Source organism: Microtus pennsylvanicus, chromosome 2 (assembly GCF_037038515.1).
Source record: "Microtus pennsylvanicus isolate mMicPen1 chromosome 2, mMicPen1.hap1, whole genome shotgun sequence".
NCBI lineage: Eukaryota > Metazoa > Chordata > Mammalia > Rodentia > Cricetidae > Microtus > Microtus pennsylvanicus.
Window position 1 is genome coordinate 123,061,095 of NC_134580.1, and position 26,380 is coordinate 123,087,474.

The following is a 26,380-nucleotide window of genomic DNA, read 5'->3' on the forward strand; positions in this document are numbered from 1 at the left end:
AGGGGATATCAGCTGTAAAGGATAACCATGCTACAAACCACAGCCCTAGAGGTGCTAGATAACAAGGAGGGTCCAAAGAGGGATGCATAGATTTGAAATAAAAGAGATCTCCAGGGTGTACTGGGATGGTAGGGGGGACATAAAAAAAAATAAAGCGAAGAGTACAAACTTATTGGGAGTGAGGACTATTCACACTGGTGTCCCTCCCAGGAACAGACCCGAGAAGGACACTCCTGTGATGGTGGAGGGGAAAGGGGACTCTCTCGTCTGAGAACTGGAGTCTGTGTCTCATCTCTGGACAGGCTTGTGACAGGAATTTAAAAACGTTAGCAGAAAACTCTCCTTACCCCAGAAAAGAATTGTTCACTTGATTGATTCCAAGCAAAATCAAAGACTTTTTTTTTTCCTCTTTCATTTAGTTACATTCTGGCAAATGTCAACGAGTGAGGCATTTCTCATTGTTTTGTGAGAATGATGGGGGGCAATGAACAAATTTAAGAAGAAAAATAACAGATTGTCAAATGGTCCCCCTAAAAGGATAAAAATAATGGCGGCATAAACAATCTCCTGTCTGGTACTAAATGACAAAAGAAAGCAGAAGGAAGGACACGGAATTCTAGAGGAAATGTGATATCTTGAGAGCCACGTGTCCAGCTAGGTCTCAGAGGCCATTCTTTATATGCAAGACCTTAGGAAAATTATCTCTTGTGGGTTTTTGTTGTCATTGTTCTTTTTGTTTTTTGTTTGTTTGTTTTCTTTAACTTGTACTCCAAATAACAGACAGGGAATTCAGAGTCTTCCAGTCGTTAGAGGACATAGGTGGCCATTCAATGGATGATTTCAAGCAGTAATGGAAATAATTTACAAATAATTTACATTCTGAACATACCTACTAATATAATCCCCACTGTAAATCAGGGTAAGACAGATCAGGAAATTGATGGAGAAGAGGTGTGGTTAAGGGGAATGGGCACTGTCTACAAGCACCGCAGCCTGATGGGACCATTTTAGTGGCAGAGTCTGCCTGCCAGTTGAGAGGAACTGAACCAAAGTATGCTGAGGAGCAGCACAAAGAAATTCACCCCCGAAACCCTGGACCAGGAAAAGGCAAGAAGAGAAAGGCAAAGGCTGCAGTGGTGCAAGTACAAACCAGAACGACATAAGCGGAAACGCAGGTTGGGACAGAGAATGTCACGGTTGCAAACTGATGTAAGACTAGGACCAGGTTTACATGAAATTTGAAATACAAGCAAAGCATCCAATCAAAATGACTGTTATTTTTTCTAAAAAAAAATAAAAAGACAGTTAAGGGGCTGGAGACATTAGCTCAGTGGTTAAGAGCACTTGCTGCTCTTGCAGAGGACCTGAGTTCAGTTCCCAGTGCTTATATCAGGTGGCTCACAACCATCTGTAACTCCAGCTCCAGGAAATCCAGTTTTGTCTTCTGGTCTCCAAGGCCATCAACACACACGTGGCATATACTTACACAGACACACACACTTACTCATCAATAAAAATGAAAATCAATCAGTTTTGGAGAGATAGCTAAAGTGAGGGGCCAGTGAGGGGCCAGTGAGATGACTCAGTGGATACGGGCACTTGCTGCCAAGACGGACAGCCTTGAGTGCGAACTCTGGAGCCCACATGACGGGAGTAGAAATCTGACTGCTGTTTGTTGTCTGATCTCCACAAGTGCCCCAGCAGGCATGCCCTCTCTAGGAAAAAAAATAAAAACGTAAAGTTTTAAGAGCTGGAGAGACCGCTCAGTCTGCTCTTCTGAGGTATCTAAATTGGATTCCCAGGACCCATGTTGAGTGACTCACAACTACCTGTAGCTCAAGCTCCAAAGGATCAATGCTTCTGGCCTTCATGGGCACCAACACTCACATACCCACCACACACACACACACACACACACACATACACAAATGTAAAAAATAAATATAAAACATTAAAATACTTTAGTGGAAAAATACACAGTGACAGATTATGGAAGCAAACCCACAAAAAGCAGCAAAGGAAAGTTGGAGAAAGAGAAGTAGTAATAGAGGGTGAACTTCATGATGCCAGTGTAGACAGCAGCCCCAAATGCCTTCTGTGCTGAACATGACTATATCAAAGGATACATCATGGAACAAAAAGTGTTGACAATTTTATTCATTTTCTAGAATCACACTGAGGAAAAGAAAGAACAAAGCGCTCCTACAGAGGCTTGAAGTCACTGAGATACTTAGCTATAGGGATGAAGCCTTGGGGTTGACCAGATGACCAGTCAGTGCTCAGACCCTCCTAAGGTTTCTTTGAAGAATTCAGTTCATATCTCATGGTCCAGATTTTAGGACATCTTCCCTGAAAGACAGAAAATACTGTGTTATCTCATAGTCTGAAAGTCTGCTTCCAGAAGAAATGCTCATGCCTGGGAGAAGAATGGGACTGCCCCTGGAATCCTCATCAGGGTGGTAATGATCCTTCAGACTACCGAGTGTTCCCTGAGACAGTCAGGATGGCTGACTCAACCCTCACAGTCATTGTTATGCCCGCTCCCATTTTATGAAATGACTGTAGTCAAGGACTGAGGGGGCGTGAAGGGCGTGATTCATCCGAGGTCTTGTACCCAGGCAAGCTTTTGTCATTGTCATTGTAGAACTCTTCCTGACTCATGCTAGAGGTCTTCCACTGTGAATCCGCCACACGGTCCACAAAGATCTTCCACCAAAGTTTCAATTTTCCTTTCTCACTTCCCTGGGCTGCCTTTTTGCCTACACCATTTCCACCTGGCAGCCAGAGCGAAGGGCCAGAGCAGTGGCCTACCAAGCAATCTCAAGCAACTGTGCCATTTTATTTGGCGTCAACAACAGTGTTTGTTTGGTTTTAATTTGAATCAAAAATAAAAAGTCAAGAGTCTACATGCAAACCCAAGGCTTTAACATTTCTTGAGGAATCAGATCAGGCCATCCTGAGCCTGTGCCGTGCTCTGGCAGTGACTGGATGGGGCTGAGGCATGGCTGAACTCCTGGGCTAAGGCACAAGACTTCTGGTTGCCAGAGTGTCCTCAGCATGAACGACCAATGCTGGCCACCATCCCTTATTGTGATTTTATTGTTATTTTTTCTTATTTCTATTTCCATGCATGCTTGTGATAACAGCAAGAGAGCAGAAATAATACAAGGTGTGTGTGTGTGTAAGAGAGAGAGGGGGAGGGAGAATGAAGTAGAGAATTTCTCTCCTGATAAAATGAACAATGACAGTCTTATACCTTTTATAAGCAAACACTGATCTTCTGTGTTCTCTGTGGTTACTATGTAGACTTGAACATCAGCACCTGAAGTAGTGGACTTGCGGAAGATAGTTCTCTCTCTCTCTCTCTCTCTCTCTCTCTATATATATATATATATATATATATATATATATATATATATATATGTATACACACACACACACACACACATATATATATATATATCCATATCCATATCTGCTAGATCCAGAGTGCTCCAATACTCTTAAGGCATTTTATCCCCTGATTGTGGGCAAGCCCCTATAGCTACCCTGTAAAGAACAGAATCTTGTATGGAGAAACTTCTGGAGTCCCAGGACTCAGCTAAAGAAGAGTGTGAAGCTCCTTTCTCAAGACCTTTTCCCTGGAAACTCAACTGCCCCAGTGTGAAGTGTTCAAGTCCTAAGTGGGTATTCCAGACCACAGGGAGCAGCAACCTTCAGATGGCTGATCGCAGCTTGTTAGCTTAAGATACTCTGCATATTCTTTGGAGGAAAAAGAAAGGTCTGATCTTTATGTGCCGATGAGTCTACCCCCAGAGCATCAAGTCACCATTAGCTGCCAATTCTTCCCAGCCAAGGCCCCAGCCATTGGAGCACAGAGAGAAACTGTCCCTTGATTTGTCCCTGTCTGAATGACTGACTAACAAGAACAGTATGGCTCAGAATGGAATATTTGGCTGGTCTCTGCCACTGAGTTTTGAAATAACGGATGACAGCATTGGACAAGTCGAGCAATTTGTTCTAAGAGTTGCCTCAAAGTGGTCATTCTGCTTTCTTATTTGTGTATTTCTTTCCCTCTCTGTTGGAACCGAATTTTATATCTGGGGACAAAAAAAAGGCCATGCCAGAGTATGGATATAGACTTTATTTTCTTCCAATCACGTCACCACTGATTTGACCATTTCTCTGTAACGCGCCTCAGGTTCCATGCCCCACAGGGGCTGATATCGATAAACATCTGACGAACAGAGAAGTTGTGGAGAAGAGAGAGCTAAGGTACACTGGGAAAGTCCCGCACAACCTCTTCATTCTCAATGACGAGGAAGACTGTGTTAAGGCACTCATTTGGATGAGAAGCAACTCCATCCTCACAGAAGGTAAAGTTACTGTGACTGCAGCCTTTCAGAATAGCATTTTATTTTTATAATGAGGCTCATTCTTCATCTAGTTCCAGTGTATAATTAGTGTCTAATTAATTCCAACCAAATCATTCATCTGTCATGCTTTGTTTTCCAGATTAATTTACAACTTGTTGTCATTTTTGGATACCCAGAATGTTTTCTGAGGGAAAGAAAAAGGCTTGAGATAGTTTAATTATCTATAATTATTTTATTACACAAAATGAATATCCGAAGAGCAAAGCATGGCTAAAATCATTAACTAATTAAAGAATAATTTAATAAGCAAACATGTTTAGCAATTATATGGAAAATATGTCTCCCTTTGTGAAGCTGAAAAGAGCCAGGAGGAGGAAGAAAGGCGGGCGTTGGAAGGGCCCTTTTCTTCTTTTCAGGACCCATTGTTCCCTTTCTTGCTGTTGCCCGCGCAGTCCTCCCGTAAATAGATGCATTCGAGCTGCAGAGCACTTTTTGAACCCAACTGTGAAAGTAAAACATTTATACAAATGCCTGCGCCACTCAAAAGCATTTCCCAGGCATCTTCTTCGCCATTGTTTGGATTTCTTTGAAATTGTTTGACTCGTGAAACAACTAGAACAGAGCCTGCTTTGCCCGCATGTTTTTGGCTGAAACCTGGGAGCCAGGAAATAGAAGTGACCATGCATTCAGCCCTCCATCTTCCCTAAGATCAGGTTGAGTCCCACGGCTACCTATGGGGAGAGCGGAGGTTCTCATCCTCCAAGGACATAAAGACCCCTAAGTGCCCAGAAAGTGGGCATCAAATTGCCAAATTAAATATCTTCATGTGTTAAGTATTCCTCCATTAATTAATATAGTCAATGCAATAGAATTAAATACAGTTCCTTCTGATTTTCAGTTAATGACTTAGGTCTTTCAAAACTTCTGAGGTTAGTGTATTCAGGGCATGAAGCAGTTAATGGGGATCGAATGGAATTCTTCCCATTTCTAGATTCTATTTGCTAGTATGATAGGAACTATTTGTCTCTAAACTTATGAATGAGATTGGCCTGTAATTTTCTTCAACGTGCTTTCCTTGTCAGGTTTTTAGCTTAGGCGAATACTAGCTCCCCAAGGCGGTTCTGGCTCTTAGAGGAGTTGAAATAAAAGTAACCTAAAGGTTGGATTTGAGTCATCAAAAGTCCACACGGATCTAGAACCTCTGCCAGAGGTGGGATCAACACATGAATCCAGCAGACAGCTGTAAACCTGTCATAAGACATCTTCAGATTTGTGTCTACATATGTTTAAACATGTTTCCGCATTTGACTCTTTTTTTTTAATAACCACCATAGTTTTAAAAACCTCTAGATTGACCTGTGTAGGCTTCAAGATTTCATGAGTGTCAGTGTGTGGTCATTAAAAAGCACTAGTAAATACCTTAGACTGTCAGGGCATGCAGTCTACTGCAAATATTCATCTCTGGGGCCGCAGCAAGAGAGCAGCCCCAGAAATGCCTGAGCATGGCTGTGTGCCAGGAAGCCTTTACAGTACCAGGTAATGAGCCGTGTTTACTGAGTTCTCTTTAATCCATAGAACTTGGGACAAATTACATCAAATTATCAGACTCGACGCAGAACATCAACTCCCTGACAGCAGAAGAGCCAAAGAACACAGCCTGTTTATCCTAGGACGGCAGCTTGTCCTGACAGTGGACAGGGTTTTAACCTTGAACTTGGAGTGTCTGAGGTGATGGGACTATGGGAGCATTCTGACCAAGAAATGGGGCCTTTGAGAGCAGCAATGCAAGCTCTTCAGGTTGAACCTGAGAGCAGACAAGCAAGAAGCACTCCAGTCTCCTGGCGGTGCCTTTCTTGTTTGTTCTCTTGGTTCTCAAATGTGAGGGAAGGCCTTGCCCTCAGTGAACCTCTGTGAATGTGACTGGCTCTCAGAGTCGGTGGTTTTCTGAAACTTACTTTAAGAGGACTGCTTTTTTTTTATTATTTAGATTTAGGACTGTCTGCTGCCACTGTGAAGCCACTCTGAGAGTCTGTTCTTTTCCACTCAAGGGCCATAAGGAATGTGTGAAAAGTAGTCCCTTGTCTTAAATGCAGGCTCTCCCCCGCCCCATCACCCAGGTATGGCTTGTTAGCACTCAGACAGAGTCCAAGCTTGGAGGGTATCTGAGGAGCCCAGCCCAGCCCAGTTAAATTAGCTCCGTCTAGAGGCCTTTTCAAGGGACTTCTCATGTGTGAAGACGTAAGAAGGAAAGCATTACCTCCTGCCTGCCTTAGGAAACTCTCTTTGGAGCTTTTCCATAATTCAAGTCACATTCAGGCCTGGTTTTAGTTAGTCCCATTCAGGCCTTGGTCTTGAACTTATTTTCCTGTCCCTTCCTCCAGTACCCCACACCCCTTCAGAGCCATCCGTCCTCCCACTGAGCAGAATCCCAGGGACACAATCTAAACCCCAGGACAGGTGTGCCTAGGGCAGTCGCCCAGTTGGCTACAGAAAGCATATCTCCACGTGGGAGCCAAGAGTCAGCAACAGACAGCTACCTCTGTGGGAGCTTCTAGAATACAGCACAGAGCAAAGGCAGCTTGAAAAGAGGACTCTGCTTAGAGCCCTCTAACGTGCCCTGGGCTTTGCCGCAGCTGACAGTGTGTCCTCTGGGAGGTGAGGCCTGTGTGGGCAGCATTTGCATACCCCATGTGGTCCTCTTGATGACCCCTTGTCTCCTAACTGAACAGTGTGAATCTCATCGCTAGATTTGCTTGTTCACTTTTTTATTAAAAAAATAAATGTTAATACAATATATTCTGATCCCAGTTTCCCTTCCCTTATCTCTTCCAGATTCTACCTCTCAACCCATCCAAGTCCACTCCTTCTTTCTATCTCTCCTTAGAAAACGAATAGACAAACAAACAAACTAGAATTTTAAAAAAAAGAAACAAACAGAAAAAAAACGAAGAAAAATCAAAGGAAACACACCACACACAAGCACAACTTATAAAAATAAAATTAGAAACTATAATATATAAGAAAAAAAAGTAAAGTTAAAAAAAATACCTGAACAAAGCATTATAAAATCAAAAGTCTTCCAATCTCCCAGAATACCATTGAGTTCATTTTGTGTTGGCGTCTACTTCTGGGCACAGGGCCTACCCTCAAGTAGCTAAGTTAGGGATGGGGACTTGTGTCCACTTCCCCTCTAAACTCTGGGACCCCAGGTTCATCACTGGACTTTCAAGCCCCCTCTAATACTGTCAAATGCCTCTGCAGTCTTCCTGGCGCTGCTCTTCGAAAGGAAAGCAACTGTTATAGCAGCAATGTCATAGAGACATCTAGAATCTAGAGTTTGCTAATGTCATATATATAGATATAATAGATAGATAGATACACATATATACACGTACATACATATGTGTGTATATGTGTGTGTGTGTGTGTATGTGTATCTGTAATTTTTCTCAATGTCATTTGTATTCATACCAAGCCTGATATGAAGTGGATGTTCAAAAAGGTTTTAGTGCCTACAAGTGAAGACGACTCACAGTGGTTTTGTTTTTGTGTTTGAAATAGGGTCTTGCCGTGTATTGCAAGCTGGCCTCGATCCTTCTACCTCACCCTCTGGGTTCTGGGATTATAGGTATGCAACATCCTGCCAGCTCTCACATTGAGTCATATCAAAACACTCTACTCTCAGCCTCACCTGGAAATTGGTGGCCAACTGTGATGACTGGCCACCCCTTGGTTGAGATTGCGTTTCCTGCAAGAGTGCACATTGGCTGAGTAGACCGAGGGGAGATCCTCACACTGAGTGACACCAAGTTTGGGGGTTGGTGGTATCAGCTCAGTTTTAGGGCCCACCACTCTCTTGAGCAAGTTATCGGACCCCTCTGTATGTTAGGGTCTGGATGAGATCTTCCTTACATGGGAGGCTATGCTAACACTCAGAATAGCTTGTGTCTACAGAATTCTTAGTGTGGCTGAGACACTGTACCGAGGATTGGATAGAAGAACTCATTTTTCTCATCAAATCCTCCCAACATCCCATGTAAGGAAGACAGCATCGAGAGCCTAACATACAGAGGACGACAGCAGTCAGGTGAGGTGGTGCAGTCGCAGGTGCGAGCGGTGGGCAAAGTGGTCGCATTGACATTTGGTGGGGCAGTGGGCACAACCACTTCTAGTTCGTTCTCGAGTTAGTTGTGGAGTGGTGGTATCTGAGGCCAGAACCAGGAAGTCTGGCATGTCAATGAAGAAGGCTGTGTTCCTTCCTGCCTGTGGCTGAGTTAGACAGCCAGTCGTCCAGGAAGAATGGGGATATTCTTTGTAACAGATGGTTGGTGATGGGGGCAGGGAAAGGTAACCAATGATAGGCACTTCTCCCAAGAATCTGAGGAAAAGAAGCTGAGGCAAGAGGATCGCCAGGAGTTCTAGGCCAGCCCAGGCTACATAGTGAGTTCCAAGCCAGCCCGAGTTTATCTATGGGCTAGCAAGATAGCCCAGCAGATAAAAGCTCTTAGCATGCAAACCTGACAAGGTACATTTAGTTCCCAGAAACAACGGTGGACAAAGAGAAGTGAATCCTAAAAGTTGTCCCCTGACCTCCACCGTGGCATTCACGTGCCTGCATTCATATCTCTCTCTCTCTCTCTCTCTCTCTCTCTCTCTCTCTCTCTCTCTCTCTCACACACACACACACACACACACACACACACACAAGCGTGCACGTATAGGCATGCAAGCACGCACAATATTCAATAATAAAATTAGATTTTTTTTAAAGAGAAAGAACTCCCCTGTATCTATTGGCCATGGCAGGGAGGCTTGCCTATCTCTTTGGAATCCACTTCCTAAGTCCTAGGAAAAGCCAGGGTTGGCTTCCCTGCAGCACGGGATGGCAGGAACAGTGACTGCTCCTGGGAGGAGGAGACTCCTGTTAGACACACGCAGAGGCCACTTCAGAGCGTGGCCCCACTCCCAGCTGCTGCTCGACACTGCAGTCCTCTGCTCCCACAGGGGAGCCCAGTGGCCATGATGGAAGCAGCTGAGACTCCATTTTCCGTGCTCTAGAGTTACAGATGTCAATTATCCCAGCTCCGGGCCCTGCTCTGAGTTGTGGAGAATAGCGAGTGACGTCACAGCTCAAATGGTGGCTCTCAAGTACAAACAAAACCAGCAGTGTTCAGCTGGGGGGTTCTAATAGAACCCAGCCACTGATACATCAGAGCCGTTTGTGGCATTAATTGAGCCTAATTGAAATTCATCTGCTCTTACCTCTGTGCTTTCCCTGAAAATGAGAAGAAGGGTGCAAGTAAAGTTTAAAAAAAAAACAAAAAACAAAGCCACCCTAATGGCTTGAAATGGATCAATTATTTTCATCTGTAGCTAAATACAGTTTACTGCCTTATTAAAAGCGTGTTTATAGGAAGAACAAACATTAAAATTCCAGTGCACGAGTCGCCGTCGACAAAACCTTTGTTGCAGCGAAAACATTCTTCCCTTCATGAATGAGGGAAAAATGAGGCAGGTCAGGCCGGGGTCAGAGAAACCTTATGCTCTAATTTATAAAAAGCCTAAAGAGTATTATTGTCTGTTTGTAGGCAGGAGATGCTTTGTAAAGAAGTGGTGTTTTGGGTAATGTTGTACAATTTTTTAAAAATTCTTTCATTAACTAGCAATTTCTTGATTTCATCCAGATAAAATCCCAGTTAGAGTATTTTAAATCCAGCCTTGCTCGTCCATCTGCAACTGCAGGGCTGGGCTCTGGGATATAAAGCCTGCTCACTGTGAGTTCCCTGGACCCACCCACTGGCTGCGTGTGACTTTGACCTCTCTGCTCTGCTTTCTGGGGGGAAAAAAACAATAAAACCTATCTTCCAGGCCTGTCTGGGGATGAAGAGGTCATACAGAATGACCATATGTCTCTTTTGAAGTGGACGAAGAAAATTGAAGTCTTTGTTAAAATAGAAGAGAATGGGGCCAGAGAGATGGCTCAGAGGGTGAAAGCCTGGTGAGCAAACTGGTGACCGGAGCTTGAGCCCTGGAACCTAAGAGGGTGTAAGGAGAGGATTGACTCCACAGACTGTCCTCCAGCCTCCACCTACATGTTGCAACACTCATGTCACATCTCACACACACACACACATAATAATAACAATAATAACAACAACAACAACAATAATAATAATAATAAATGAAAATTTAAGCAACAAAACTAAATAGGAAACAGGAGGTGTGGTGGTGCACACCTGTGATCCCAGTATTCTGGAGACTGAGGCAGGCAGATCACAAGTTCAAGGTCAATTTAAGCTACAAAGCAAGTCTCAAAAAGTAAAACAAACAACAACAAAGAAGAAGAAGAAGAAGAAGAAGAAGAAGAAGGAGGAGGAGGAGGAGGAGGAGGAGGAGGAGGAGGAGGAAGAAGAAGAAGAAGAAGAAGAAGAAGAAGAAGAAGAAGAAGAAGAAGAAGAAGAAGAAGAAGAAGAAGAAGAAGAAGAAACAGCCAGAAGCCAGATGCCACTTCATGTCTGCAATCCCAGGATTTGGGAGGGAGAGGCAGGAACTCGGAGTTCAACTTCATGGTCAACATTGGCGACATAGTTTGGAAGAAAATCCTTGTTCAACCCATATACACAGATTTTCTCAGTTTTTTGTTTGTTTATTCATTTTGTTTTGTTTTTTTCTTGAGTTCTTGAACTCTAAATTTGCAGCCTGACCTCCGGGTCACAATATCCCTCCTTTCTTCCTAAGCTGCAGTATCTCCCAGAATCCTCCTTTGCCTTTGGGGTGCCTGGGTGGTGGTCAGTGAGGTCCCAAGCAGGGACAAAGCCGGTTCTCCCAGTATCTGAGCCAGAGAATAAAGTGTCTTCTGGCCTCTCCTGGAATGATTTCTTAGGTTGTTCTGTTACTTTTGTGGTAAATGTCTCACTAAGAAAAAAAACACTGTATTTTATTCCTTGAACTTAATAGAGAGATTAACTTAGCTTTCCCTTCCTAGGAAGGCATCTTACCCTTAAATATGAGGGGATTTTCAGACCCTTGGCACCGTAACTGTAATCGGGGACCAGGATTACCAAACTGACACCCCCTCCCTCCGTGAAATAAGTCACAGGCCCTCATGCTGAGGTGCACTGCTGTGGCTGTCTTCCCAGGTGTGATGGATGTGACCTGTCACGGCTGCTAGTGTGTTCACTCCTGCCTTAAAGGGAGTACCAGAGGCAAGGCAGTCACTGTTTCCAGAAATTCTTATCTTAGATGCCAGGTTCCCACCCTTCCCTGTAGAGAGAGAGGGAGGGACAGACAGTTCACCATCACCTCATGCCTTCCTCTCCACCTTGGTGGTCAGCGCTAAAGCCACGCCCCCCTTCTCTGGGAAGCTACAAAAAGAGCCGGAGAGTGACTTCCAGTTCCTTCTCTCCCAAGGTCATCCTTAGGGCTGTTCCCTGGGATCATGCCCTCCTTCCCTGGTCTGTAATCTTAGTGATGGGGAACTGCAGAATGTTTTGTCTTCTACACATTCACCCAGAGTTCCAATCAGCCGCCATCCCTTGCCATTTGAAGGCCGAACAGCTCGTCCTTCATCTGCCACCTGTTGGGTCAAGTATGAAAGCTGGTCCTATCTTGTCTGCTCAAGAAGAATAGCTGGAAAGCACACCACAACTAGGGCCCCTAGCAGAAACTGGCTGCAGAGGAGACCCTCCAGTCGCCCACTGTACGGTGGCCTCACACACATACAAATCCCAAAGCAGTCAGTACTGGTGTTCTTGTTCATTTTGGGGAGATCTCCCCGCAAAGACTCAGAATCATATGACAATGAGTCCCGGGATTGCATTGGTGACATTTACCTTTGACCAAAGGCTGTCTCTGAAGAAGATGTTTCAGCAATGACAGCTGGACCTTACATAACCAGAATCTTCCTCACCCCCTCCGTACAGGACCAAGGTGTTCTGTGCCTGGGAGACCCCATGCATGTTTTTTGTCTATCTCCTGACAAAAGCAGGCAGCTGTTAGCAAAGACAAGGATTTTCTGCCCCTTCCTGTTCCTTATGCACGTATCCTCCAGTTCATCTGAAATACCCTGCACCACCACTCGCATTCCCTGGCTTTTGAAATCATCCTTTTCTATTATAGTTGCAGATTCGAGACAATCTGGGTCTCAGGCTCTCATTGTCCTTCTACCTCTCTGTCCCTCTTGTGCTCTTCATTCCGTTTCTGACTTGATTAACCCCTGTGATGTGAACATTGTACAATGGATAAGCTTCATCTCAGACGTAAGGAAGTCCTAAGATCTGAAATCTGAAACCAAGTCAGCACTACACTCTGAAGATCCTAAGAGCCACATGCTCTCACAGCCCCTTTAGAAGGCTGCGCTTTCTCTGCCTGATGCCTGACTTTCTCTAAACAGCACAAGGGGTTTCTTGTCTCCCTGTGTTACCATGGCACCTACATGCAGGAGTGTTATTTGACAGTTACTGTTGGTTGTAGTTAAACATATAACTTTGATCACACTGAAGATTATATAGGATTTTGTGAACTACACTGGAGACCCAAAATCAGATCTAATACTGTCAGAACTGCCGTTGTTAAGGTGAACACGTTTGTGTTTCACAGCCCACCTAGTGACTAAGTACTTCTTACCGTGCCAACTGAGGAAAGTTTGTGCTGGAGCAGTAGGAATGGTGCCTTGAGGGCATGCGCTCTCCTGTCAAAGCACGGTGGTGGTTCTCAACTTTAATTCAAGAAAAGAAAAGAAAGGAGAGGAGAGGGCCTGCAAAAGCAGAGCAATTGCCTACTGAAAATGAGTGCCCAGGGAAAGCTTCCATAGTGCAGCCACAAGGCACTGGGCCACCGCAGCTGTGGTCCCAGGGGCTACCTCTCAAGCAGACAGCAGATCTTGACTACAGCATCCACACCATGCTGACTTGGCAGATGTCCAGAAGGCAAGGGTTAGGGAGTAAGGGAGGCTTGCACCAAGGTTCCGAAGACTGCCGAGAATGGATGGTGTGTGTCTGGGACAGATTTCTGGCAAGGAGGCTCCAAGAGGTCGTGAAGTGAAATTGTGGCGTGAAGTTTAAGTTGCCTTGGAAACTCTAGGTTTCAGATGCCAGGAACATGGAGTGCTCACCAAGGAAAGGTATAGCCATCAAGTAGAGATGGCCCAAGAGAGATGTTATATATGTTAAAGGTAGCAGAGCCCTATGGTCACCCAGGCCTACCAAAGCCTGGTGAAGCCCACCATAAGCCCTAAGTGCCAAACATGGAACAGTGGGACTTGATATACCTTGCTGCACTTTGGTCAGTGGCCTGAACCTTCCTTGCTGTCCTCCTGTCCCTCACTTTTAGAATGGGAATGATTACCCTGTTCTATCGTGAACTTGAATTATAGGAGTTCTCCTTTTCATTCTGTAGGGGCTCAAAACTAAGAGAGCGCCTAAAATCTCAGGAATGGCTTTGGACTTCTGAATAAGATTGGTACTTTAAAGATGAGGGTACTTGTGGACGTTGAACTGAAATGTATTTTGCCTTATGAGATGGGCATGAGCCCATGGAGACCAATGGAAGAATGACATGGTTGGGATCTGAAACTTGCTCTGTGGACTAGTGTGTTTCAGCCCTTGGTCCCCAGCAAGGGACTAAGTGTTATTTGGGGAGATTATGGAACCTTTAGGAAGTAGGGGCCTCACTCGAGAAAGTGAGTCACTTCTAGTACGCCTCATGAGTTACAACCCAGCTTCTCTCTACTTCATTCACTGACGTGGACAAATCACCTCCTGTGCTACTATGAGTGCTGCCAACCCTTCCCTACCACGAAACTGAAGCAGAACGAATCCTCTCCCCTTAAATCGGTTCTTCTTGAGTGATTTGTTATGGTAACAAGAAGAGTAACTGGGGAGTAGAGGAAGCCCTGAGTGAATGTGTGAGGAGGGGATGAAGTCCCAAGTAGATGTGTGTTGTTGACATGGGCCCAGCCATGTCAAGGATACCAATCTCTCAGACAACATGGGAACTGGCAAAGCCTTCTTCCTCGTGAAGTTCAGAAGAAATTGGCAAAGCCTTCCTCTATGCCAATAACCAGTGTTTACCAACAATTGACCAGTGTGCACAAAACTCGCCCCTCCCCTTCCTCCTGCAGGATGCCTGCAGCCTGACACTGCTCCCCTACACTGATCACTGAGAACAGCGTGTTCCCTCTCTGCTGTAAAGAATCAATACTTTGAGTGAGGTTTGTTATATAGTTGGTGCTGGTACTGCTGGATCAAGATGAGCATAGCCCAGCTTCTCTGTACAGATCTCTCTCTCTCTCTCTCTCTCTCTCTCTCTCTCTCTCTCTGTGTGTGTGTGTGTGTGTGTGTGTGTGTGGCCCCAGTCAGGTCAAGCTCCAGCCTCATGCATCATGGAGCCAATGATAAAGTATATAAAAGTGCCGGTGTTGTACTTGGCATATCAGAGTCATAAACAAATTGCCTCTGAAACTTCTTTGCAAAGTAAAAGTGAGAAACGATGAAAAAAATAGTTCCCAATTTCAGGAAAATAGTGGAAAGAAAGATCTCCCGTGGAAAAGCTATTTCAAAGGCAACAGATTTTCAAAAGCTATTTGATGGGGGAGTGTCATATATCAATCTGTTGATTTCCTTGGTTAAGCAATAAAGAAACTGCTAGGCCCATTGGATAGGCCCACCCTTAGGTGGGTGGAGTAAACAGAACAGAATGCCGGGAGGAAGAGGAAGTGAGGTCAGACTCCGCAGCTCCGCTCTCCGGAGCAGACGCAGGAGAGATGCCATGCTACCTGCTCCAGGGAAGACGCACACCATGCCCCAGCTCCGACCCAGGATGGACTTAGGCTAGAATCTTCCCGGTAAGCGCACCTAGGGGCGCTACATAGATTATTAGAAATGGGCCAGAGCAGTGTTTAAAAGAATACAGTGTCCGTGTAATTATTTGGGGCATAAGCTAGCCGAGCCAGGCAGGCGGCTGGGGTGTTTGGGGACGCAACCCTGCCGCCACCCCCTATTACTACAAATGACGCCCAGACGTGTGGCTAACTAAACCCACTTACAAAACCTGAGAAGGCTTAAAAATAAGGGAGAGAGCATTTAACACAGATTTTTGCTGTTTGTTGGTGGCGTGCTGTAGAGAGATTTCCTGATTCAGCAACAGCAGCAGAAAAAAAGCTGCATTATTTTAAAGTGCGGCTTCCTGGGGCTTTGCCGCCAGTGCAAACTCTGGCTTTATGTTTGTGTTCCCGCTTGGGATCGGAAGGAGAGTGCTCTGAGACCGTGACGATGACTCAGAGCTCCCCGCCTGCTCCTGGGCAGAAGGCAGAATCAGGCTTAGGCAGGCGGAAGAGCATGGCGGATTCCTGCCGCCATACAGGGACGTGTTTTCAGACTGCGCAGTGCTCTGCGTGTCAGATTTGGATGTAACTTGGATGAAAAGAATTTCTGTGCTGCACGCTCAGTCTCAGAATTAAAGTGCTGAGTGCCGCTCCTACCTGGTAGCCCCAAGAGGCTTCCTGACTCAGCTTTAGCTGCAAAACCCTGCGGCTCATTAAGAGGTCCTGCCACAAAACACTTAAACGGTGTTGATGAAAAGCTGAACGCATGCTTTTCGGTTTTAAGCCGTAGCAGGAAAAAAGCTGTGCCGTTTAAAAATGCCGGCTTTCTGGGCCATCCTGCCAGGGCAAACTCTGACTGTTTGAGGCAGGAGGGCCGGCTACCAAGAGAGGACTTGAGTGTTGTCCGTTGTAGCTTGCTGGCTGGCAGGGACCTTGAAATGCTATAAACATGGCTGCAGCCTGTATTTCCGCCATGAGGCTGGAAAGCTAAGGAATGGACTGGATCTAGCTGGCAAAGCCACGCCTTTAGTCCTACTGATATTGCTTGGCAAATTAAAGGCTCTTGTCATCAGAAAAAGAGAGATATACAGTAAAGAGAGATTCAAAGACAGAAAATTTCTGAATGGTTTAAAGTGTGTTAAAAATATATGCAGACTAAAAGTTAAAATTCTTAAAGCAAACTTCTGTGACTTCAAGGTGTGGTAGCACACGCCTTTAATCCCAGTTCTTAGAAGGCAGAGATAAACAGATCTCTGTGAGTTCAAGGTGTAGTAGCACACACCTTTGATCCCAATGCCTGGGAGGCAGAGACAGGCGGATCTCTGAGAGTTCAAAGACAGCCTGGTCTACAGGGTTATTCCAGGTCAAAGATATATGCTCAAAAAGCAAAAAGTTAACCTAGGAATGTCACAGCTTAGATTCTTAAGCGCCTAGTGATTTAAAGGTGCAAATCAAAAGTGCTCCTGGACAGTAAAAAATTGCAGATTCACAATAGGACAGATTCAGACCACTGAATGAGTCACACTGTTGGATGAATGTACGTAGGCTTGGGACAGAGAAGAAAAAGAATATAGAGAATAAAGTTAATGGTTTAAAAAAAAAAAGGTAAAGTCTTTAAAGAGACAGAGTACAGATAGTTAAGAGATTAAAAGAAATAAAGAAACATAAGCCACGTAAAAAAATGGAAAATTCACAGAGAGTCTGGATTATGTACATTGTGTTTTCTTTAAAATTTTTGACTGTGAAGGAGCTAAGTACAGAGAGACATTTCATTACATGGGCTGCCAAGCTAAACCAGAATGGATATAAGGGTATTACGATTTCAGAATTTGGGCCTAAGGATATGATGCTTTGGAGAGAGTCTTCTTTTGTTTTCACAGAGGATGAGACTCTATGGATTTCTTCTATTCCGATTTGGTATGATGGACCACGTCCTCCTGAAGGGTTGCTGTGAACATCTTCAGAAAATTGCTTTGCTCAACTGCCAACTGAGATGAAACTAGCACACAGGTTATACCATGAAAGACCTAATTAACGACGCCCCCATTCAGCAGGAAGCAGTTTGGAGAGAAAAAACTGCGCCCATGTTCCCAAATATGGTTTATAAATGTTCTTTTACATTTAAAGGGGGATATGATATAGACATGAATAATTTGCATTAGTATAGATTTTGCTTTATTGATAGAGATTTACGGTCAATTTTGTTATATGTATAAATGTTTCTGATGTAACCTTTACTTGATAACTGTTTTGTTATATGTAATTTTGCTATGTTAAGGTTAAAGCCTTCCTTTTTTTGTTTAAACAGAAAAAGGGGAAGTGATGGGGGAGTGTCATATATCAATCTGTTGATTTCCTTGGTTAAGCAATAAAGAAACTGCTAGGCCCATTGGATAGGCCCACCCTTAGGTGGGTGGAGTAAACAGAACAGAATGCCGGGAGGAAGAGGAAGTGAGGTCAGACTCCGCAGCTCCGCTCTCCGGAGCAGACGCAGGAGAGATGCCATGCTACCTGCTCCAGGGAAGACGCACACCATGCCCCAGCTCCGACCCAGGATGGACTTAGGCTAGAATCTTCCCGGTAAGCGCACCTAGGGGCGCTACATAGATTATTAGAAATGGGCCAGAGCAGTGTTTAAAAGAATACAGTGTCCGTGTAATTATTTGGGGCATAAGCTAGCCGAGCCAGGCAGGCGGCTGGGGTGTTTGGGGACGCAACCCTGCCGCCACCCCCTATTACTACAGCTATTTCAAAGGACTGGCGAAGCCAACAGACTGACTCTGTCGTGCCAGGCTGTTAGCTTGTCTCCTCCTCGTGGGTCTGTACTATAATCTGACTTATTTCCAAACAAATTATAATGAGATTCTTGTATATTTTATGAGTAGTGAGACGATATCATCAGATGGAAAGTATTTGAATGAATACTCTAGATGGAACTGTGTAAGCGGCCATTACACGTGACTGGCGTGGTCCACGCCCCGCCCCTCCCTGTGTTGTCTTAAGGCCCTTCCCTGCTCTCTTGGCTTTAGGTGTGACTGCGGGCCATGGAATCCTGTGGCTGTTGTGTAAGCAGGGACAGGAAGTAAACTCCAGGATTGGTGTTCTTGCATTTTGTCCTAAGTAGACTATGCCTCGGGGAGTTATCTGTTCAGGGAAGACAAAACACATGTTGAGCAAACTCCTACCCAGCAAACCACAAGGCGGAACCGTGTCAGGAAACTCCAGCTCTCCACAAGTGTGTGACACTGCACACCATGCTTGTTTAAGCTGTTTGGCACTGGCTTTGGGGAGGCTTGTTATGCAGCGCTGTTGTGATAGCTGTCTGTTAGGAAACTAAAGAGTCGCCTCTCTTTTAGAGACTGTTAGTTCAAACTGAAGAAAGCTGTTACAGTCGGGTCCTGTGTCTCCCCAAATGGCCCATATGCTAATGGCTTGGTCCCCAGCCTGTGGCTCTATTGGGAGGTGGTATGACCCTTTAGAAGTGGTATCTTGTGGATGGAAGTCAGCTCAATAGAGTAACACCCTTGAAGGGGGGACTTGAATCCCGCCTTTTCCTGTCTTTTCTGCCTCAGAGCCACAATAAGGGGGAGGCAGGCTCCCTCAGGCACACACACCCCCACCATGATGTTCTGCCCCATCACTGTCCAAAAGAACCAAGTTCCATGACCAAAACTTCTGTAGCAAAACAACTCTTTCTTCCTTATAAGTTGATATCTCTCAGACACTTTGTCACAGTTCAAAAGCTGTCATACTAGCCAAAACAGTTCTAGGTTAGACTTTCACTAGTCTTACCAATAAAAGTAAAGGTCTTATAAAACATATTGATTTTTTTTAGTTGGAAACATCGTCAAAGCTGTTGACAGTCCATTAGGAGCACTGGTTAGTCCAGTTTGCCACATATTCCAGCAGAGCTGCCCTTCTTCCCTGGGTATGCAGGAAAATGTTCACAGTGGAATTGCTCTCAGCTAGCATGGCAGAGTGCAGAACACAAAACCCTGGGCTCTGTATGGCATACACACTTAAATTGCTTCAGCTGAAAATGAGCGTGCTTTGTAACGTCTATTTAGAAAGACTGGGACTCAGCCCCCTGACAGTTCTAGTGTCCTGCCTTGTCTCCTGGCAGGCCCACTCATGGTGGTACAGGACAGCCAAGATTGCTGTTCTGCAGTAGGCAGGAGCTTCAGGACTTTAAACAAAGTGTTGACCCTATCAGCCAAGGAACTGCTGATCTGAAGAACCTGCTTCCCAATACTGGCCAAGGCGAGTAAGGCTACCCTCCCCTCCCCCCCCCCACACTGCTGGCTTGGCATCCCATGACAGAGGAGCAGGCGCACGGGAGTATTTTCTAGATGTAGGCTGCCCCAGAGGCGCCATCTGGAAGTTCTTGGAGCTTATCTTTTTACTAAATAAGCCTTCTTTTTGGACCGGAAACAAGTTTTAATGGTGTCCTTTGCCATACAGAAGCTTTTCAGTTTCATGACGTCCCATTTATTAACGTTCTTAGTGTCTGTGCTCTCGCTGTTCTGTTCAGAAAGTCTTCTGTGCCACTATTAGAGTCAGTATATCTTGCTTTATGTTGAGTTCTTTGGTCCATTTGGAGCTGAGTTGTGTGCAAGGTGGCAAGTATGAATCTATTGTGTTCTACACGTGGCCATCCAGTTTGACCAGCACTATTTGTTGAAGGTGCGATTTTTTTTCCAGTGTGCATGTCTGGTTTCTTTATGAAAAATCAGATGTTCAAAGCAGCAGGATACAGAATGGGAAAAGATTTTTTTTTTACCATCTACACATCTGATACAGGGCTAATATCCAAAATATATAAACTCAAAGAAATTGGACATCAAGAAAACAAATAACCCAATTTAAAAATGGGGTCCAGCTCTAAACACAATTCTCAAAAGAAGAAATTCAAATGACCGAGAAGCACTTAAAGAAATGTTCAGCATCCTTAGTCGTCAGGGAAATGCAAATCAAAATTTCTTTAAGATTTCATCTTAAACCAGTTAGAATGGCCATGATAAAAAAAAAAGGCAGCTCATACTGGCAAGGATGTGGAGTAGGTAAACACTCATTCGTTGCTGTTGGGAGTACAAACTTGTACAGCCACTGTGGAAATCAGTGTGACAGTTCCTCAGCAAGATAGGAATTGGTCTGCCTCAAGATCCAGCTATACCACCGTTGTGCATATAACTTTACAGCATAGACACTTGTTCATTCATGTTCATTGTTGCTTTATTCATAGTAGCCAGAAATTGGAAACATATCATCAATGGATTGATGGATTAAGAAAATGTGGTACATTTGCACAGTGGAATATTATTCAGTCATTTAAAGAATGAAATTCTGAAAATCACAGGTAAATGAATGGGACCAGAAAAAATCATCCTGAGTGAGGTAGCCCAGACCCAGAAAAACAAATATGACATGTATTTGCTTCTATGTGGATAAGTTATTGTTAAACAAGCTATAATCCATATAACCACAGAGGATTAGGTGGAGAATAAGAGACTGGGAGAGGAAGGGATCTCCCTAGGAAGTGGAAATAGAATAGATAGTTATGGATGGACAAGGGCAGGGTGGAGGACTGGAAAGGGAGGATCAAATCGGGGGGAGGAGGGAAGAGAGGTTCCGTGGAGGGAATATGGGGAAGGACATGTAAAACTAAGGGCCATTTGAGGAGTCATGTGGAAGCCCAGTGTAGTAGAAGCCTCCTATTCATATACGAATGCAATCTAAGTGAAATTGTCAAGTGATGAGGGATACGGAGCGCCAACTGGACAATTACAAGTGAAGCTTCCAGTACTAGTAATGGGCTACATCTAATGAAGTTGTTGACCAAAGAAGCTCCATAGGAACCCCGAAACAACCCAGGCTATTTCCAAGGCTACTGGTTGTTCCCTTCAAACTGATGGAAAGGTCCTATTGCTGAAGACAACACCCACATAACTCATTGGAAGTCCAACTGGTGACTCTCTAGAGCTTTTACCCCTATGGTCTACTATTCATGGAACTGGAAGGTACTCTGCATGCTACCAAAGGAGAAAAGTAAGCACCAGCTCAGATACAAACCTTTTGGTCTTCAGTGGTGACCTGCCTGCAAAATATGCTGGTGCAATAATGGCACCAAGCTTGTGGGAGTAACCAACCATTATCTGATTTGATTTAAGGCCCACTTCATGAGATGGGACCTCTGCCCAGCACTGCTTAGGTGGTCAAGATCCTGAGACTAGCTAGGCAAGGAACCTAGGGAAAACCAAATACTATTGTTCTGCTAAAGGAACATAGCAATAAAATGGCTACTAATGACAATCTTATATACTCAAAGATCATTCACTTGCTTAGCCACCATCAGAGAAGCTTCCTCCCACAGGAGATAGGAGCAAATAGAGAGACCCACGACCAGACAATATGCAGAGTGTGAGAATCCTGGGCTTACTCAGTCCTAAAAGGAATGTCTCCACAGAATCCTAAATGTCTCCATCGAATGCCTCCCCTTAGCGCACAGGGAACTCTGCAGAAGAGGAAGTAAAAAAGGTGGAAGAGCCTGAGGGGATGGAGGATGCCCTGAAAGGAGTCTTTCTGAATACACCAGGACCAATGCACAGGTGAACTCAGAAACCAGGGCAGCACGCACGGGGCCTGCACAGGTCTGTACCAAATGGGGTCCTAGAGCTGAAAGGAGAAGTGGACATGTGTCCCCATCCCTAACCCAGAAGCCGTCTCCAGTTGATAACCATGTGCAAATGAAAAATTAGTTTTCTCCAAGGGAGTCTCCCTGAGGAAACAAACCACTCTTAAGAGTAGATCCCATGCTCAGTGGTAGATGGCCACCACAGAATGAACTCAGTGGCTTGTTTGGAGGTTCTTTGTCTCATAATATTGAGCCAGAGCCTTTAAAAAAAGAAAACTTTCAGGTCCTTTGAGTATATATTATGACTTCCAGTTTTATATTTAAGTGGGATACCTGTGTGAGCAAACGTGTGTCTCTGTATCTATGTGTGTTTCTCATGCTTTTTATTTGGTTCTTCTTCGTGCTTTTTCTGTGCTATTTTGATCTGTTTGTCTTTGTGTTATTACTTTATTATTCTTTAGATGCCTAGTTGTTGTCTAATGAGGGACAGAAAGGTTGTGAATTTGGATGGAAGGAGAGGTAAGGGGGAGTTTGGAGGAGATGAAGAGACGAGAAACCATAATCAAAGTATATTGTATGAAAAAAATTCAATAAAGGAAAGAAAAAAGAAAGCAAGTTTTGCATAATTTATTCAACTAAACTGAATAAATACACATGTTTAGTTTGCCTTAAGAAATTTCTTTTCATAGCTTGTTGTGTAAACCAGAAAAACAAAACAGAGACTCAGTGAGTGTAGACACTAAGGTAAAATTGTTACAGCGTATCTCAGAAAAAATGAGTCTACATGCACTTGTTTCTTCTTGGTAAAAAAGGTTAAAAAAAAATAACAACTCAATGTCATAAACAGTAGAAGCTGCACTCAGTTTAGAGTGCCGCTGATCTTAAAACTGGTAAAATAATAACATTTGTAATTATTTCTGTGGCGTTTTTGAAATATGTAAATAAGTGGGGTTGACTGCTCCTCTCAGAATGCTCTCTTATACAGGGAATTCTTTCCAGCTTATATTATGATTTTATATTTGCTGAGCAAAATAATACCCTTCCATCCTCTAGCGAGGTCTTGACACATTCAATTCTAAAACCAGCTATTTGAATCTTTATAAAATTACACATCGAAAGCAGACTGTTGCAACTCTTAGTTCTCAGAAACAAGGGAGCTACCTTGAAATCAACCCGGGTCAGCATTTCCATATTAAAACTCCGTGTCACACCCATAGGCGGACGTGTTTTTTTGCCGGTGTCCTTTCCTGGCTCACGAGAAGTTGTATGCCTGGTAGACTTCAGCAATTTTGTTTCCTTAATAAGTGTAGCAAATAGGGAACAAAAACAAGATAAAAGGTTTTATTCTAGACCATTTCCTCCAGCATAATTTCAACTTTCAAATTATAGGAACATAAATGAATGTCCTACTTCTGCGTTAGAAGTACTTGACTACTTTGTGGGATGTTTTGTGCCAATTCTTTACTAAATTATCTTGGTCGCCGTTGCTAGGAAACACCACTGGCTTCCTGCAGCGGAAAAATGAAAGGGTTAGAGGGAGCAATTCGGCATTATTAGCATTTGACTAATAAGTTTTTTTTTTAATTGTGTGTCTTAGCGTGTCCCTCTCTTTCTAGGGAAGGTCATTGTCTATGGGAATACAATTGACGCTTACACGGCAGTGGAGACACTCTTGCACATTGGCATGAAGGGGGTGTGCATCTACTTCGTACATCCCCCAGCCGATTCCAACATAACCTGCTTCAACAACTATGTGATAGAGAGTGCCTTGGAAGATGCACTCACTGCCGCTGGGGTGACTGTCTATAAGGACTCACTGTTGGCTCAGTGGAACGACGGCCAGGACCCAGATCCCATCCACAGCGCCAGCTTCACCACTTCCACCAAGCCTTTCCGACTGGAGTGCTCAGTAAGTCCATCCCTGTGAACCATCTCCCAGGGGCTAGGGATTCTGGAAGACTGCAGCAGAGAATTTACGGCTGCAGGGTTTGGGGTATGTTTTAAACTGTCCAGGTTGTCCTTGGCCAAGAAGCAAGAAACTTCTACCAATGTGGTGACTTAAGACAATTTATTATCATTATTTATTGATCCTGTTTGGGGGTTTGCGTAGCTGAGTTAAGACAGTAGAGAGAGCTGGAATCACCTAGAAGGCCCATTGACTTTTCTGGCTACTGATGCTGGATCAACTTCAGCTGAGATTTTAGCCCTTTCTTGAGCCTGTGCTTTGTCAAAACACAGTGGTAGTTCTAAAAGCAAGTGGAATGGGAGCTGGGGTGTCTGCCCCTTAGACCAGGCCTCGGTAGCCAGTCAGTAGCTCTGCTACCACAGGTTTCCTACGGGCAAGTCATTCTGCTCGCTGCACATTAAAAGGGAGAGAATCTCACCAAGTGAGGGACACCCCAAGGGGTGCTGGAAAGGGGTTTTCCTATTCTGCTTTCTTATAACACACCCCAGTAAGAATACAGTAGTAACCCAGGCCCCTGGGCAACCCCAGACTTAAAATTACAGCAGTCCTGTTCATGGGTCTGCAGGTCCGAGAAGCTCCTGAAAATGGCCTGACATGGAGATTCTGCTAATCAGGGAACTGCCGGAGCTTATTTATTAACCAATGGTAATAAAACATATTCATAGCGTAAGAGAGGAATCCCACATCACTTCCCAGTCTGAGAAGAGCCTCCTGCCTTCATGGTCAGCATCCATCCAGCTGTCTCTCTGGGCTTTCCCTCACCCAGTGACTGTGGCAGCAAAATTGAGCTTCTCTGTTGTACAATTGTCCTCTGATAAGACCCCTGGGTAGCTCAGTGTTTAACAATAATTTATCTTTTGAGATAGCATCCACCACACCTCGAGTCACGCGGTGCTATAAAGTGGGATTTATTCGTACTCACTGGTGCATGTACCAGAGAAGTCATTGTCTTTCCAAAACCAGTGACTGGGTTTGAGGCAGTGGTGGCTGTGGGCCTTTCCTGAGACCAGGACTGTGCATCTTCCATCTCCCCACAGCAGGGAACTGTGGGCCAAGGCTCCGTTATGGTTACTCTGCATCCCATTTTCTTATTGCTGTTGTTGATTTTCTGCCTTTTCCAAGTATAGTTCCGCTTCTTTTGTGGATTTCCAAGGCTCACCCTTGGTTCCTCTCTTCAGAATATAGACTTTTATTTTTTATTCTGATTCTGCTTTACCAGCCAGCTTATCTGGATGTCTCTCACCTCATTTATTTCTGACACTGATAAATTGTGTTCCATCCCCGTGCCTCTCTGTGTCTCTCAGTCTAAAATGGAGGCCTTGTCGATTTTGATTTTTTTAAAGATAAAATTAAAGCTTACTTCTCAGTAAAGACAACTCATTTATTAAACCGATATAAGTTACAAATCTTTACAGGGTACAAGACTATGGTTCCACAGTATCCCCTCACCTCCTACCTTCTCTTTAGGTCCCTATGCTCCCAATTTACTCGTGAGATCTTGTCTTTTTCTACTTCCCATACGCATTATATCCATGTATGTCTCTCTTAGGGTCCTCTGTTGTCTAGGTTCTCTAGTATTGTGATTTGGGGGCTGGTTTTTGTAGTAATAGGAGCTGTGGGGCTGCATCCCCAGCACCCCGGCCGCCTGCTAGCTTATGCCCGAAATAACAACACACAAACTGTATTCATTTAAACACTGCTTGGCCCATTTCTATCTAGCCTCTTCTAGGCTAATTCTCACACATTAATTTAGCCCACTTCTAATCATCTGTGTTGCACCCCAAGGTGCGCTTACTGGGGAAGATTCTAGCCTACGTCTATCCTGGGTCGGAGCTGAATGGCGTCTGTCTGCCCGGGAGCGGGGCATGGCGTCTCTTCTGAGGCATCTGCTCCCAAGAGGAGAGCTGTTGAGTCTGAGCTCACTTCCTCTTCCTCCCAGCATTCTGTTCTGTTTTCTCCACCCACCTGTGTTCTAACCTATGAGGGCCAGCCAAGCAGTTTCTTTATTTTTTTAACCAATGACCTTCCTCCATCAGGTTTTCTTTGCTTTATGTTTAAAAACCACTTATGATTGAGTGCATATGATAATTGTCATTCTGGGTCTGGGTTACTTCACGCAATAGGATATTTTCTAGATCCATCCATTTGCCTGCAAATTTCAAGATGTCATTACTTTTTTTCTGCTATGTAGTACTCCATTGTGTAAATGTACCACATTTTTCTTATCCATTCTTCAGTTGAAAGGCATTTAGGTTGTTTCCAGATTCTAGCTATGACAAAGAATGTTGCTATAAATATAGTTGAACACATTTCCTTGTGGTAAGATTGAGCTTCCTTTGGGTATATACCCAAAAGTGGTATTGCTGGTTCTTGAGGAAAGTTGTTTCCTAATTTTCTGAGAAATTGCCATACTGATATTCAAAGGAACTGTACCAGCTTGCACTCCCACCAGCAATGAAGGGGTGTTCCCTTTACTCCACAACCTCTCCAGCATTAAGTTGTCATCAGTGTTTTTGATCTTGGCCATTCTTACAGGTATAAGATGGAATCTCAGAGTTGTTTTGATTTGAATTTCTCTGATGTTG

The 26,380-nt window shown here is 44.3% G+C and overlaps 1 protein-coding gene across 3 annotated transcripts in view; it reads left to right on the forward strand.

Moving 5' to 3' along the window:
- The window catches only part of Cfap61 (cilia and flagella associated protein 61), a 270,585-nt gene that overhangs the window by 183,426 nt on the left and 60,779 nt on the right, over positions 1-26,380 (forward strand). For all 3 annotated transcript variants that reach the window (XM_075962374.1, XM_075962373.1, XM_075962375.1), the window contains 2 exons: positions 4,202-4,376; positions 23,446-23,738. In XM_075962374.1, the coding sequence (XP_075818489.1) occupies positions 4,202-4,376; positions 23,446-23,738 (468 nt within the window). The remainder of the gene's footprint in view (positions 1-4,201; positions 4,377-23,445; positions 23,739-26,380) is intronic.